The 15,757-nt window shown below is 41.9% G+C and overlaps 1 protein-coding gene across 5 annotated transcripts in view; it reads left to right on the top strand.

Moving 5' to 3' along the window:
• PPFIBP1 (PPFIA binding protein 1) overlaps positions 1–15,757 on the top strand; it is a 172,252-nt gene that overhangs the window by 93,919 nt on the left and 62,576 nt on the right. For all 5 annotated transcript variants that reach the window (XM_084646084.1, XM_084646083.1, XM_084646082.1 and 2 more), the window contains exons 2-3: positions 4,518–4,615; positions 7,706–7,911. In XM_084646084.1, the coding sequence (XP_084502210.1) occupies positions 4,552–4,615; positions 7,706–7,911 (270 nt within the window). In that variant the 5' untranslated portion in view covers positions 4,518–4,551. The remainder of the gene's footprint in view (positions 1–4,517; positions 4,616–7,705; positions 7,912–15,757) is intronic.

Raw genomic sequence — 15,757 nt, 5'->3', positions numbered from 1 at the left:
GTCAATCGCAGTTAACTCAAGCGATTAACTCAAAACAAATTTAACTCTGATTAAAAAATTGTGATTAATCAAAGTTTTAATCGTACTGTTAATAGAATGCCAATTTAAATTCACTATATTTTTGGATTTTTTTTACATTTTCAAATGTATTGATTTTCAGTGACAACGCAGAATAAAAAGTGTACAGCGCTCACTTTATATTATTATTTTTGGTTACAAATATTTGCTCTGTAAAAAAGAAACAAATGGTATTTTTCAGTTCACCTCATAGAAGTACTGTAATACAATCTCTTTGTTGTGAAAGTGCAACTTACAAATGTCGAATTTGTTTTGTTACATAACTGCATTCAAAAACAAAACAATGTAAAACTTTAGAGCCTACAAGTCCACTCAGTCCTACATCTTGTTCAGCCAATCACTAAGACAAACAAGCTTGTTTACATTTACAGGAGATAATGCTGCCTGCTTCTTATTTACAGTCCCATCTGAAACTGAGAACAGGCATTCACATGGCACTGTTGTAGCCAGCATTGCAATGTGTTTACATGCCAGATATGCCAAACATTCTTATACCCCTTCATGCATTGACTTATAGATTGCACTGTCTTTTATCTTTTTTACAGTGCAAATATTTGTAATAAAAAATAATATAAAATGAGCACTTTGTATTCTGCATTATATTGAAATCAATATATTTTAAAATATATTGAAAAATATCCAAAAATATTTATAGTAAATTTAAATTGGTAGTTTTATTATTAACAGTACAATTAAAACTTTGATTAATCACGATTAATTTTTTAATAATTTGACAGCCCTAATAGATATATAAAATCTCCCTTCACAACTGCAGGATGGTTTTCGCCTTGTGTAAGGTTTTTTTGTTACTTTCTAATAAGATATGTCAACTTGTCTCTGAGCTGCATGGAGCATTAGACTTAAAATGAAGGAAGGTAAGCTGGTTCATTAGGCAAAGTTCATTGGCTATAAATACTTATGGTGAGGGTTTAATTCTTCCCTTCACTTAGTTTAAAATAAGAGCCATAGAGATTTGAACTCTGGCACACCAGATACTCCTAAGATGGCTTCCACTTGTGCATTTAACTTTGCCCCCTTTTGATTCCTGCTGCAGGGTTTCACCAGTTGCCTTGGCTAGGCACAGTGGGGAGAGGCTGTGGCTGATCTTCTGGTCTGGGCCAGCTCTGATGCAGTCAGTTGAAATTGGTGCAAAGGAAGTGCCATCTTTAAGAGCCTCTTGTGTTGATTTTTTGAAAGTTGAGTGTTCTCATGAGCTAAAGGATAACAGGAAACAAGGATGAGTGGTTGCAGCTGGGAAAGTGGGAGTGATTCAACTAAGAAATTAAGTTTGAGGACCAAAACTTAAAAATACTGCTTTCTTCTTTAAATCACCCATTTAAATTCCCAAACTCCCAGCTTATCATCTTGGGAAGTATGTCCAGCATACTTAGCCTTCCAAGCAGTACTTGAAGAGTAGAGTAGTGTGTCCTTCCAAGAAAAGTCTAGTTTTTAAATCCCTCTTTATTCCTCAAATTCTAAGCATTCTGGGATTAGATTAATTGTGATGTAACTCCACTGTCTTCTCTGGAGTTCTTCCAGGGGACAATTTGGTTCACACACTGCTGACTCTTGTTAAAAAACAAACAAACAAAAAAAAAAACTAGAAGCACTCTCCTTATGTACAAGAAACTATTTTTGCATTTTTATTTGATAATTTATTTTATTTGATATTTATGAAGAACATTGGCATTTCTTTTATTTTGCCCCCATTTGTCATCATGTTTCTACAGACACAGTCACAATAATGCAAGTGATATGTATTTAGAACCTTTAGAGAAGTCCTAAAACTACACATGGGCTGTTTTTTCCCCTCAGTCTCTATTGACGTAATGCACGGAACACTAGACCCCCGACTTACCTGAACGTCCTGAAACCTGGATTATCTGCAGTTGGGTTCTTTCCCCCCAGATGCACCATTGATATAGAACAGTGTGCCCTGTTAACCAAAAGAGTTATTTCCTTTCTCATCCGCTGTGGGACTGTCTTTGATTTGTGAGGGACTACAGAAGAGAAGAGGGGTTGTGGGCCATGGGGAGCTGTAAAGCAGAGACTCAAGCTTACTGCTATCATTAAAGCTTCACCTGCAATTTACTTCCCTTTTGGCAAATTTCAGTTGGCTATTAGAGCTTACTGTTTCTTCTGTGTGAGCTGTCTGAAGCATCACATGCCACTGCTGGTGGGAATTAGAGGGCCACCAATGTTCTATAATACAGGCAGTTGGTGCCTATGAACGTGACTGTGAACAGACCTGCCAAAGATAGAGACCAGCCCACCAAGCAAAGACTTGATTTTCCTAGCAGCTCAGTCGGGGCTTAGGTGAGATATGTCTGCTGATATTGCCAGTGATCAGGAAGGAAACCTGCTGCTTTGTAAGCTTCCTAAATTTAGAGGACACTGAGTGATGCTGTGGTAATTGGGCTTACAAATGTACCCTAATTTTAAGCTTAATTGTGAAAAAGTACATGAAAGTTCAAGAGATGTTGCAATAACCTATAAAACAAATGTTCATGGAAAGTAGTTGTATGTTATAAAAAGGTATGAAAGTGAGACCAAAAAAACTGAATTAGTCTAAGCAAAGAGGCCTATTAATGTAACTCAAAGACTGTTCAGTTTAGTAAAAACAAGAAATGTGGAACCAAAAACTAATGAACCAAAACTGATGCGTCAGATACTAGGCCTAATTGGTGGACAAAATAATGAGGGGATGAGCTACTCAACCCATGACTCCCTTTTTGGGTTCTTAAAGACTTTTTTGGGGGAAGGAATAAGAACAGAGTGAGGCTACTGGACCAACTTCGTCCTCATGACTGGTCCCCAGTGTCTTCTGGGACCCTAGCCTTCCTCATCCTGATCCCGAGAGATGTCCTGACCAGCCTGGGCCAGAGAGAGGGATCCAGATGGCAGCGCTAGCCCTACCCGCTCCATCTGAATCCCAAAGACCACTTGAAATAAAATGACAGGTTTCAGAGTAGCAGCCGTGTTAGTCTGTATTCGCAAAAAGAAAAGGAGTACTTGTGGCACCTTAGAGACTAACACATTTGTCTGAGCATAAGCTTTGGTGAGCTACAGCTCACTTCATCGGGTGCATACAATGGAAAATACAGTGGGGAGATTTTATATACACAGAGAACATGAAACAATGGGTGTTACCATACACGCTGTAACAAGAGTGATCAGGAAAGGTGAGCTATTACCAGCAGGAGAGTGGGGGGAGAACCTTTTATAGTGATAATCAAGGAGGGCCATTTCCAGCCGTTGACAAGAACGTGTGAGGAACAGTAGAGGGGGAAATAAACAAGGGGAAATAGTTTTACCTTGTGTAATGACACATCCACTCCCAGTCTTTATTCAAGCCTAAGTTAATTGTATGTGTTTCTGAAGTTTTTTTGTTGAAGAATTGCACTTTTAGGTCTGTAATCGAGTGACCAAAGAGATTGAAGTGTTCTCCGACTGGTTTTTGAATGTTATAATTCTTGACGTCTGATTTGTGCTTCAAAAACAGACTCCAATGAGAGACTGCTGAATTGGAATTCATTTGCAAACTGGATACAATTAACTTAGGCTTGTATAAAGACTGGGAGTGGATGTGTCATTACACAAAGTAAAACTATTTCCCCTTGTTTATTCCCCCTCCCCCCTGCTGTTCCTCAGGCGTTCTTGTCAACTGCTGGAAATGGCCCACCTTGATTATCACTATGAAAGGTTCCGCCACCCCGCCCCCTCCCCCCGCTCTCCTACTGGTAACAAACAGCTCACCTTACCTGATCACTCTTGTTACAGTGTATATGGTAACACCCATTGTTTCATGTTCTCTGTGTGTATAAATCTCCCCACTGTATTTTCCACTGAATGCATCCGATGAAGTGAGCTGTAGCTCACGAAAGCTCATGCTCAAATAAATGTTAGTCTCTAAGGTGCCACAAGTCCTCCTTTTCTTTTTTTGAAATAAAATGGGATGAGACTCTAACAACAGCAACAATAACAGTTCCAGCCCATTTCAACTCACTTCCCTCTTCCCCAAAAGGGCAGTTATTACCATCTAAGAGACCGTCAAACAAGACGGGAAGGTTTCCTTCTAAAAACTCTCTCCAGCTAAAGGAATGGGAACAAGGGAGGTTGTTAAAATGAAATTTGAACTTAATATTTTTCATTGCAGATACTTTAACTGTTTTTTCCTTCTCTGTGTCTTTAACAGGGTACAAGGATTTTTAATGGTGCGTTTGCCATAGTATTAAACAAGCTGAGGTCTCTGTATACCAAACCCCAGACCTTGTTTAGTACTATTTAATGTTGGATTATGTTAACACTTTTGACCGATGTATTCCACCCTAATTAATACAGCGGCGAAATGAATAGCCACTTGCAGACTGACTTGCATGGTTGAGCCTTTTGAAGAGTTGGTGTCCATGTAACGGAATTATCATTTCATTTCTTGTTAGGCTTTAGAAGCGAGTACCCTTGAGAAGCAGGAAGATGATGAGTGACGCAAGTGACATGCTGGCTGCAGCTTTGGAACAGATGGATGGCATTATAGCAGGTAAAAACATTATGCTATTTGTTTAACCAGTTCAATTCTCCTTTCATATGTGGAGGGCTGAGTTCAAGTCGAAGGAGGATGCAAATAGAACTGTGTTTGACTTCCTACTAACTAGTTTGTGAAACTCAAAGGATGCAAACAGATTTGAAAGAGGATGGCACAAATGCCTGCAAACACATAGTGCCAATGCAATTGCACCCTTTCTCTGATCTCCCTGTCACTATACTTCACAAAACCAGTGGGCAATGTGGTTCAACTTGAAGGACTGGAATAGCCAAGGATGTTTTGAATCAGGATTAGTGTGTGTTTGAAGAGTAGTGGGGTGTCAGGAAGGGAAAGCTTATCTAGTGCTGTACCTCATTCAAGTCTTGGGAGAAATTAATTAAATGGGCCTGGATGGGACAATTCAGATTAAGAACTGAATTTTGATCCCTTTGAAGTAGAGGGTTTTTGAATCAGGGCTTTGGTTTGGGCCTATCTCTAACTTTAATGTTTTCATAAGCATGAGCAATTCGCTCATACATTTTTACTGGGCTGGGGAGAGAGATCAAAAAGTATATTACTTCCTGAACTCTTAAAGCTGTGTCCAGTGAGCTGTGAAAAAAATACAATCATATAAAACAGAAACAAAGCAGACAGAAGTTTTTGGTTTGATTCCATTCCAGCAGAGCTATCCAAACAGCTGTTCAAATGGAAGAAGTATTCTGCGTAGGCAGCATCAGAGATATGAAGGCTTCAACAATCCCACATACAATAATTTCCTTTAAAAAGTTTCAAAAAGTGCCTGCTTTGCTGGAACTGACTTTTCTCCACGATGCTATCTCCTTAAAGACCTCTGGCACATATGTGCAGTGAATACAATGGGTCATAATGATGTCCTAGGATTGATATAGTCTATCTCTTAAAAAAAAATAAAAAATCTTTAAGTAGGTATTAGCATGCAGATCTGGTCTAGCATCTGTATTATAAAGGGCCCAAGTAGGCTTGGACAGCATGGGGTTTAATGTAAAAATAAAGGGTGGTTATCAGGATGTTTAAGGCACCAAAGACTTAATTACTTATGTCTTTACAAACCTTTAAATAATATTGAAAACGAGTTGTTAATTCTGTCCTAACATCTCCTATACTTCTGCAAGGGATTTTTCTCTCTTTAATTTTCTCAAGGGGAATTAATAGTTGGAATGCTTGCATTTTTCAGACTGCCAGACAAATGAAGGCTGAAAAAGAAGTGTACATTCTGCATATATCTGCAATATCGAAACAGTTAACAACACAAAAGCTGATACTTTGTCGTTAATATGTCTCATTGTGTCTAGGCATTACAGTATTAAGTCGTTACAGATGTGACAGTCTCACATCAGTGTGTTGCAGTGTCGAGACAGAATTATCTAAGCTAATTTAAATCGGCTTTAACTGTGAATTTCTTCCCTTTTTTATTGAACCTTTAACTTTAAAGTGAACATCCTTTGTGTTAGTAAAATGAACCAGGGGTACTTGTGGCATGTTAGAGACTAACCAATATATTTGGGTATAAGCTTTCGTGGGCTAAACCCACTTCAGCAGATGCATCTTCACCTTATTGCAGATACAGACTAACACAGGTACCACTTGAAACCTTTGTGTTAGTGAATGATAACTTTTGCTTACTAATACTAATGTGTGAACTCCACGATATCCAACTTGTTTGGGCTTAGGGTTTTAATTTTAGGGGAAGTCATTCAGTATTTCCTTTCTCTCCCTCTTTATTCTCTTTATTTTTTTAAAGGCTTCCAAGCCCTTACATCAGAGTAACCTATCTTTTTGAGTGAAAAATGTTGACTGCAATTCCCTGTGGAACGCATCAGCTCTCTTGGGTCATGTAATCACCACAGAGTGAGACAAAACACTGCTAGGGCTGAGCATGTTTCTTCCATAGTATTCCCAACCTCTGGTAGCCTGGGGAGCTAGGGGACCAAGCTGTGCCTTAAACTCCAGTGTACTTTGTATTGGCATGTTACTCTGGTGCAATACAGTTCGTGATATATCATGTTAGGTTTCCTGTACATTAAAATTGTAGAAAAAATACAAATTACAGGTAGCAGCAGGACACCAGATGAGTATCAGTGAATAATTACCTATGTTTGTGCTGTAGATGAGCCTACATCCAAACACCCTTAAAAACTGGGAGGTTCAAAATCCAGATCCAGGTCTGAATTTTGTTGGTAATAATATTTGTCACTAGGAATCCCTGTAGGTGCCTAACCTCCTAGATCAGTGCTTCTCAAACTTTTTTTTCCACGGACCACTTGAAAATTGCTGAGGGTCTCGGTGGACCACTTAATGTTGAATGATCTTTCCAAATGTTGTTCATACCATCAGCTAACTATTGTAAAGAGCTTTGGATAAAAGCACTATATTAAAAAAAACTTAATACTTAATTTTTTTTGCTCTACAAATAAAAGCACACTACTCATATTTTAATATTAGTAGTCTTACCTTTCTAATGTGGTGGATGTGCCCTCTCTCTCTGCCATGGCAGCCGCCGAGCTGGGGCTGAGAAGGATGGGAGGGCGGTCTCTCCCTCTCCCCCACCACGGCAGCCTCCGACCTGGGGCTGGGAAGGAGGAGGTTCTCTCCCTTTCTCCCCCACCACGGCAGCCCTTGAGCCGGGGCTGGGAAGGAGGGGCAGCCGCAGCCCTGGAGCTGGGGAAGTCGCCACTTTCTCTGGCCGCCGCAGCCCTGCACGTCCCAAATTCCCCCCCACCCCATCTTCTCACCCCACTGTCCCCTCCCACCTACTCCCTATTCCCCCCAAGGCCACCACCTCACCTTATATGTGCATCTTCTCCAGGGTCCAGGCACCTAATTAGTGGAGCCCATGCCTGCGCAGCTCCACTAATAAGGTGGGTGGCCCTTCATTCTTCTGTATGCAGTCACCTAGGGGTGCACCTTAGAGGGAACTATCTGTGGACCACCTGAATGGAGCTCACGGACCACTGTTTGAGAACCTCTGTCCGTCCTAGATGTATTATAGCAAGTCACATAATTGTATTTATATATTTATTTACTCTTGTGGCTTATCTAATGTAATCCTTGCTTGCTTTTGTCTAGGTTCCAAGGCTTTGGAGTATTCCAATGGTATATTTGATTGTCAGTCCCCTACCTCTCCATTCATGGGGAGCCTGCGAGCACTGCACCTTGTGGAGGATTTGCGTGGTTTATTAGAGATGATGGAAGCAGATGAAAAAGAAGGACTGCGATGTCAGGTCCCAGATTCCACAGCAGAAGCTTTGATTGAATGGCTCCAAAGCCAAATGGTACAATATCCCCTTGACTTTCTTATAAAATATTGGTGTCCTGTCTTACATGCTACAGCTGGTCAGAAAATGGGTTTTTATTTTCTGCAGAAAAATTCTGAATTTTCAGTCAAAAATTGAAAACCAAAATGGGAAATAATTTGCTTCAGAAAAGCTACTGTAGAGCCTCATGATCTCATTGTCCCTTATAGCCCGGGGTCCCTGGTTGGACATTTTCCATGATGCACCACAGTGTCTCCTCTTGGTGGGAAATTTTTCCAGTGATTGGGCATTTGATATTTTTATGGAAAAAATCAAAATTTTCTGTGAAAAGCAGACACTGTTAAAGAAAATTTTAGTTAGTTGAATTTTTGATGGAAATTTTTTGATCAGACCAACTGTTTACGCTTTTTGGTATTAATAATCTATCAGGAAAACTTTTAGAATGATAGCATCTTTAACTGACTGTTATGTTAGTTTAAGAAATAAATTAGTGGTATATCGTATTATTCAGCATAAATTGCATATTCGAGACCAAATCTGTTCCAGTTACCTTTTGTGCCTGTGAATTCCAGTTTTGTTATCCTTACCTTGAAGAAACCCCAGTGTGTACTTGGCAGGTTAATTTTTCCCTTGCCCGTGGCTTGTTACTACTGCATTTGAGAGCAGTGTGTTATTCTGTAGTAGAGTGTGACTTAGGAAAGCACAGAGGAAGTAATTATGCACAGCATATGAGAGACATAATTTAGGGCAACCTTTTCAAAGAGGCCTCAGCCTGACCACTAATTTTGCATTCCTAATCCCCTTCTGGTTGCAGTATTCCTGGTGTACTTGCTTGCGGGGGCAAGTGAAAGTCTTCCTTGTTTGTGAGTACCTTTGGTGCTGGTTTGGTGGCTTAGGGGAGAATACATATCTCAGGGGAGCTCTGGTGGTGGAAGTGAAAATGATATATTAGACCTCATACTTAAGCGTTTGTCAATCTCTAAGGCAATGTACACATTACCACATGCGTCAGTATAAGTTATGTCAGTCAGGGGTGTGAATAAGCCATCCCCGAGCGATTGTAAATTACATTGACCTAAGCGCTGGTGTGGAAGTTCTCCCGCCGGCATAGTTACCACCGCTCTCGGGGGCTGGAGTAAGTAAGGTGACAGGAGAGCTCTCTCCCATCGGTTTACTGTGCGTGTGCTGGCAACGCTACAGCTTTGTAGTGTAGCTATGGCCTAAGTGTTAGCAATCAGAATAACACCTAATGCAAGGAGGGGCAGGGAACAGATTATTCCACATCTACCTACTGCAAGGTTTCGCATCTTCCTCAGAAGGAGCTAGTGCTGTCCGCCATTGGAGACCAGATACCAGACTAGATGGACCTTGGGCGCGTGGGAGGGGGAAGCGGGCAGTTCTTGTGTTCCTAAGACTGCATTCTGTTAGTAACATTCACAACACTGCATGCAAACTCAGTTACGTGTGCGAAATTAGAGGCCATTTTTGAATATTGGGCCCTGTAAGAATGTAATGCTTTTCATTGATAGAATTTGCTTCTGTTTGACTTCAGGTGCCATCTAGTGGCACATGTAGTTCTGTGAAATCTCAGTTGAGAGTTACTGGTCCTGGGAATAATACAGCTGCTGAACTTTTCTCTTATTGAAGGTTCTAGGAGGAGAGCTGTGTTTTTGAAGTAGCTTTTGCTTTATACTAGTCAAATGACCCAGGGCCTGATCTAAAGCCTGCTGAAGTCAGTGGAAATCTTTTCATTGACTTCAGCAGGCTTTGGATCAGAGCCCTCAGTGTTGAAATCTGTGATCAAGACCCAAAGTGGCGGTTAACACACTGATGTCAGAAGGAAGAGATTGAATTATATGGGATTCAATTCTTCAAAATATATAAAGTTATCTATAATTTTAGCACCTTGAAGGTCTGTAATTTACAGTAATAACATCAACTCTAGCTAATATCATGTCTGTGTGGAATGGGGGTAAACATGGGACTTAATCATGTGCTGTCCAAGAAGTTGATTTATAATATTTGAATGCTTGTGAAAGGTGCTAAGTAAATTATATCGGTGATGAATGAAAAATCTCTGCAGGTAAAGCATGGGCAGTACAAGTTTGGCTGTACTGGCCTGCCAGTAGTATGCTTTATTTGTGAGCAGGAGGCGCCGTCTGTATCAGCAAGAAGATAGTTCCATCTCCGTGACCAGTTTCTCTGCTAACACTATCAATAAGGATGCCAAATAGTGCCAGTTTTGGTCGTGGTTTTGAGATGCAGATGTGCCTGCCTATTAGGAACTGAAAAGAAATCGCCAAACTCATTTCGCATAGACCACTGAACAGCTGTCAGATGGTAACAGCTTTCAATTACTGCTATCACAGGTGGAATTTGAAGTAGTGATCTAGCTGGGAAAGGGTCTGGATTAGCATTCCTCATATCAGGGGTCAGCAACTTTCAGAAGTGGTGTGCCGAGTTTTCATTTATTCACTCTAATTTAAAGTTTCTTGTGCCAATAATAAGAATCCATGTGATTCATGCTGAGCTGCGCCCCTTCTTGGCCCTGTCTGCACCCCTCAGTGCCCCAGGCTGGGGCCAGAGGGCCACAGCTGGGGTTGGCTGCAGAGCCCCAGGTTGAGGCCAGGAGCAGAGCCCTGGGCCAGCAGACGGGACCCCAGGCTAGCAGCAGAGCCCCCCGGACCGGTGGCCGGGACCCAGGGCCAGCAGCGGAACCCCAGCTGGCAGGGGCCCAGTGGCCAGTACCCCAGGCTAGCAACAGATCCCCCCCCCCCCCCAAGACCGGTGGCTGTGACCCGGGGCTGGTAGCAGGCTGAGCGGGGCTGGCGGACGGAACCGCAGTCCAGCAGCGGAGTCCACCAGACTGGTGGCCGGGACCCAGGGCCGGCAGCGGGCTGAACAGGGCCAGCAGCTGGAACCCCAGCTGGCAGGGGCCCAGAGGCCCGTACCCCAGGCTAGCAACAGATCCCCCCCAGACCGGTGGCTGTGACCCGGGGCTGGCAGCAGGCTGAGCGGGGCTGGCGGATGGAACCCCAGTCCAGCAGCGGAGCCCCCCGGACCGGCAGCTGGGACCTGGGCCCGGCAGCGGTCTGAGGGGGCCGGCGGACAGAACTCCGGCTGGCAGTGGGCTGGCGGCTGGTACCCCAGGCCAGCAGCAGAGCCCCTGGGACCATGGCCATGACCTGGGGCTGGCAGCAGGCTGAGTGGGGCTGGCGGCCGGAACCCCGGCTGGCAGCAGAGCCCCCAGGACTGGTGGCCAGGACCCGGGCAGTGTGAGTGCCACTGAAAATCAGCTCTCATACCATAGGTTGCCTACCCCTGCCTCATATAGTTCTGTATAATGTGGTACAGTTAGCTGAGATTTCTTTCACTCCCACAATATTGAAATTGGCTGTCTCAAGTTATCCTCATGGCTCTCCCTGACCCCACACCAAATTGTTCCTGCTGTACTTACATGTGTAGCCCCTTTGGGATGACTCGCAAAGGAAGGAGAGCAGGATTCTACACACTAAGCATTTAAAAACAAAACGAACCTCCTGTTTCAGATGTCCTTTTTACACAAAGGACAAGTCGTTCAGTTAAAATATGGATGGGAAATATTTTAAGGAAACGGCTGAGTGTGCCAAATGGCCAGTTGGAACCAGCTGTACGTGTTGTGCAGTAACATCTGCTCATGGAGTTGTCTATGTAAAGTGATCAAGTAGTTTCCATTGAGGAATTCAGAGGTGAACTAATGTTTCCATTGAACAAAATGAACTCTTAACATCTCCATTTGAAATCCACAATGTGTTAATTAACTCAGCGGGGTAGCATCAAGATGCTTTTCTTGTCTGCTTTTCTAACTCCGGTGAATAAAAAAATGTGTGGTGGAAATCATGCAGGCATTTCCCTGGGTGCATGCTGGAAGTGGATGGATTTGTGTGATTAAACTTAGATATGGGCCCAATTATTCACAGTTTAGATCTGGATTCAGGCTGCTTCAAAGTTCAGAAGTATTGGGATCCAGGGTTTCAGTGTGTCTCATCATAGATGTAGGAAACAGCTGTGACGTTCATGACGCGATCATAACCTTTCCCGAGCTTCAGGGATTTTTAGTTTGTTGCTGATGAATAAAAATTCTCATTCTATTCTAATGTGTATCTACTTAATGTATATAGTGCCCAGGGCAAAGCAGTTATTCACAGTCTCTTTTCTCTGTAAATAGATCTGGTTTTGTTTCTCAGTGCTTTCCAGGTCAGATATGGCCAGTTTGCAAATAAATTAAAAAAAAAAATCAAATCTATTTCTAACTATGAGCCCCACAAATTGAAAGGCAGTATTTTTATCCTTCTTGCATATCATCATGGGTAATAAAGGTATTTCAAACCAAATTCTGCTCTTCATTGTACCACTGCAACTCTGTTGCTTTCAGTTTAAACTTGATACATAATTCTGTTGATGAAGCACAAAAGGGAATAGAATTCAACTCGCTCTTCCAGAGTTGGCTCCAAGGTGCTAATAAGAGTTAAATGCAGCAAAACCTTTTTTAGTCACTAAAGTCAGCAGCTCTGGCTGGGAACAGGTACACGGGAGCAAATCTCTTGAGTAAGGAGGTATACATTTTACCTAATCGCTTTTATGAGTGGAGCCTCACTTTAAGCAATGTAGAGTAAAAATCAAACGGAAAACAAAATCTGAAGACACCCCTCAGTCATAACTGCACCTTCCTCTTACCAGGACCGGCTTCCTCTCTGGGTAGCAGGCACTCTCAAGCTGCTAGCAAGTTTCTTAAAATGCTTTCCCATAACCATGAGCATCACCTCACTCTTCTCCTGAGTTGAGTTTTCAGATTGAAATCGGATGATTTGTTGTTGCTTTTTAAGTGATATTGATTGATTGATTACAGAAAAAACATGGTCAAGTTGAGTGAGTGTCCTGTGCCTTTCTGGGATAACTCCCAAACTGTGTCTTGTTTAAAGATGGGCCTGGTCCAGAACCCCAGACCTAAGCTCCCCAAAGTTTAGATCCAAACCTTTCGTCTTTGGCCCCTCTCTAATGGTGGTAGGGGTGTAACTCTGCGTGTTTTTTATACAGAGGAGCCAGTGACCTGTAACAGCCAGTGACCATTTTTTAGCCAAGTTTCATGTTCACCATGGGTCAATTCATGTGTATCTTCAGCTTTTGGTAATGAGTTGACTTGTGATGCTGAAAATGATTTCCTGATTCCGTGCACGTAGTTGTTGCACCATGAAAAAACGCGGTCCTCTCACAAACTCAGCTACAGGTCCTGCCTCCTCTTTAATGAGTTAATTCCTTCAGAAGCTGGCCAGATTCCTGGGAGCTAATAAAACCAATAGTATTCTTTATGAGGGCATATTAGGTTTCAAAGATAAATTTGCTTGTCTGAGATAAGTGTACTGAAATAAATCAGCCCTTTTTAAGATGTGGAGTGGTTCCCATGTGGCAGAAGTAGATCACTCACCAAGAAACGTTAAAAGTGATTTATTCATGGAAAAATCCTGTATTCAAGTGAAGATTTATTTGATTTTCTTAGTGTAGACATAGGATAGATTTATTTGATTTAGACTGACTGGGTTAGATCCTGAAAGCATTTTATGATAGTATGTGGCACATGTAGTCTCTCACCCCTTGAGAACTGAATTCGGATCCTGACAGAGATCAAAGGTTGAAAGGAGTGTGATGATTCCATCCTCCCCCTAGTGGAAAGTGCCCATATCACAAATTGTCACATAATTGAGTTTTTGCTCGTGAGAGGCCTAGCTGTGGAGTGCTCTTTAACCACAAGATTATCCTCCTTTCTAGGGATTACTATCAAGTTTGGTCTGCCTTTGATAAAATAAGTGATTTGAGAATAGCAGGGAGCCATCTACCCTGCTGCTTTGGTTGGTACCTTTGATAAGTTAATGCATTGTACCCTGTTCTCAAGCAGCCACAAGGGCAGTATTGCGAACCCGAAAATCATGAGTTGGGGTCACAAATTCATGATTGTCTTAAAAATCATGAGAGTTCAATGAGTAAAAAATGTGGGGTTCTTGTCACTCGCCTCCTGGTGTTTGACTCTTTTAGAGTTCACGGTTTCAATACTTTTTTCTGACATCCTGAGGCTATAAACTTTTTTTTGTAATAAACAAAAGCTGAAATTTTCAGATAATCACAAGACTCCAGGAACTGGGGGTTTATACCCAGATATTTTGAGATTTGCAATAAAATTGTGAGAGTTGGCAAAAGTATGATGGGGTATAATTACTTATTCTGAATACTGAGCGGGTGGCAGTTCAAAACTTAAAACACTGAGGTATTTGGTATTGTTGTGAGGATACAACATAACCAGACTCCTAAATCATCTTCTCCTAAAACTTTAAATAAATCATGTTTGAGTCTTGAGACCGTTCAACTATTTTTTCAATTATTTTTCATTTTTGCTTGGCCTCCGCACTCGTGCGTTCCACCAACTCTTCCACCTATTAAAATAATAGTCCATCGGTAAAATCTGAGTGTCAAACCTGGTGTTTTTAACCATATTTATATTTTGATGCTTGTAAGCAGGAAACAGAATCAGAACCTCTATTTTTAACTGAATTATTTCCATTTAAAAGGAGGCTCGTCCTGATTTTGGTAGAAGCTGTGGAGTTGAGACGGGAAGTGCTTGTACTGCAACAAAAGAGGTTAAGGGAGGCTTTATTACTCTCTGCCAGATGAGCCAGTGAGATGGGGAAGGGGGAAATGACTAATGGAGGAAAACTGATGAGGCCCTTGGGTATCTCAAAGGGGAAACTGATCTTTGTGGGAAAGCACCTAGTTTTCTGAAATTGTGTAGTGCGAAGGGAAGGGGCTTTGGTGCCTCAAATTTGAACAAATTAGGCTCTTTGGGGGGGTGGGGCTTTGATGTCTTAAATCTAGTGAGAAACTGCTTTCCATGGATGAGGGAGCAGGCGCCCTTCAGCCTCCCTTCCCACCCTAGCTCCACATTCTATACGATCTCCAGGTAGATGAGGAAACCTGGTCATTGCTAGCTTTCCCACAAAAATATCTGCTTCAGGAAATCTTGATGGCACACCCTTGTGCGTATTGTGGTACGATAGCTCTCTGCATCACTACTGCTGCAGCTTTTGGTCTCTCAACTAGACACAATGTTCGGTCACATCTGTAAAATACACAAAGATAAATGTGACCGAAATGGAGTGTAACTGGAACATTCACAAGCACTGTGCTTCACTAAAAAGGGTAAGAACATCCTGTTTTTCTTCTGAGTCGTGCTATTTGTTTGGGTAACAAACTATAGCACTATTGCACATAACACTATTACAGTAAGGGTTGCATTTTTGTGTTGTAGCAGATACTGAATTGTGACTGAAGGAATTAACCATCCTGAAATAGTGTCCCCTTCCGATCTCAGCAGCTGCTTTATTTATTTTTAGAAATGTTTCAGGTGAATTGTAAGGTTCTGTTTACTTGTTTTCAGACTTTCTTCTAAGTTCATTTTTGGGGGCGGGGGTGGGTGGGGGTGTTTCACTTGCATTTCTGCTAAACCTTTTAAAAGTAAAATTAGTTTAGTGTATTTTTCTTCTTTATGATGAAATTTCACAGGCATGTCCAGTAAACTTTTAAAAGTATGCTGTTTAATAGTCGATCACAATGATTATAGCTGGCTAATTTATAGCTGTGGTGAAAATCACAAGGGTTATAAGGAAGAAGAGTTCAAAGGAGATGCAGGCTTGAGAGAGAAGAGGTGGACTTCTGTGCATACTAGTTAAACTGATTAAGGTAGCGGAAGCTATAGCTAGATATATAGGGCTTGATCCAAAGCCTATTAGAGTCAATGGGAGGAAGATACTGTGTATATGATTGTGTGATGTGGTAT

This window comes from Lepidochelys olivacea (assembly GCF_965140295.1).
Source record: "Lepidochelys olivacea isolate rLepOli2 genome assembly, chromosome: 1".
NCBI classification, from domain to species: domain Eukaryota; kingdom Metazoa; phylum Chordata; order Testudines; family Cheloniidae; genus Lepidochelys; species Lepidochelys olivacea.
This window is presented reverse-complemented; position numbering and strand designations above follow the sequence as displayed.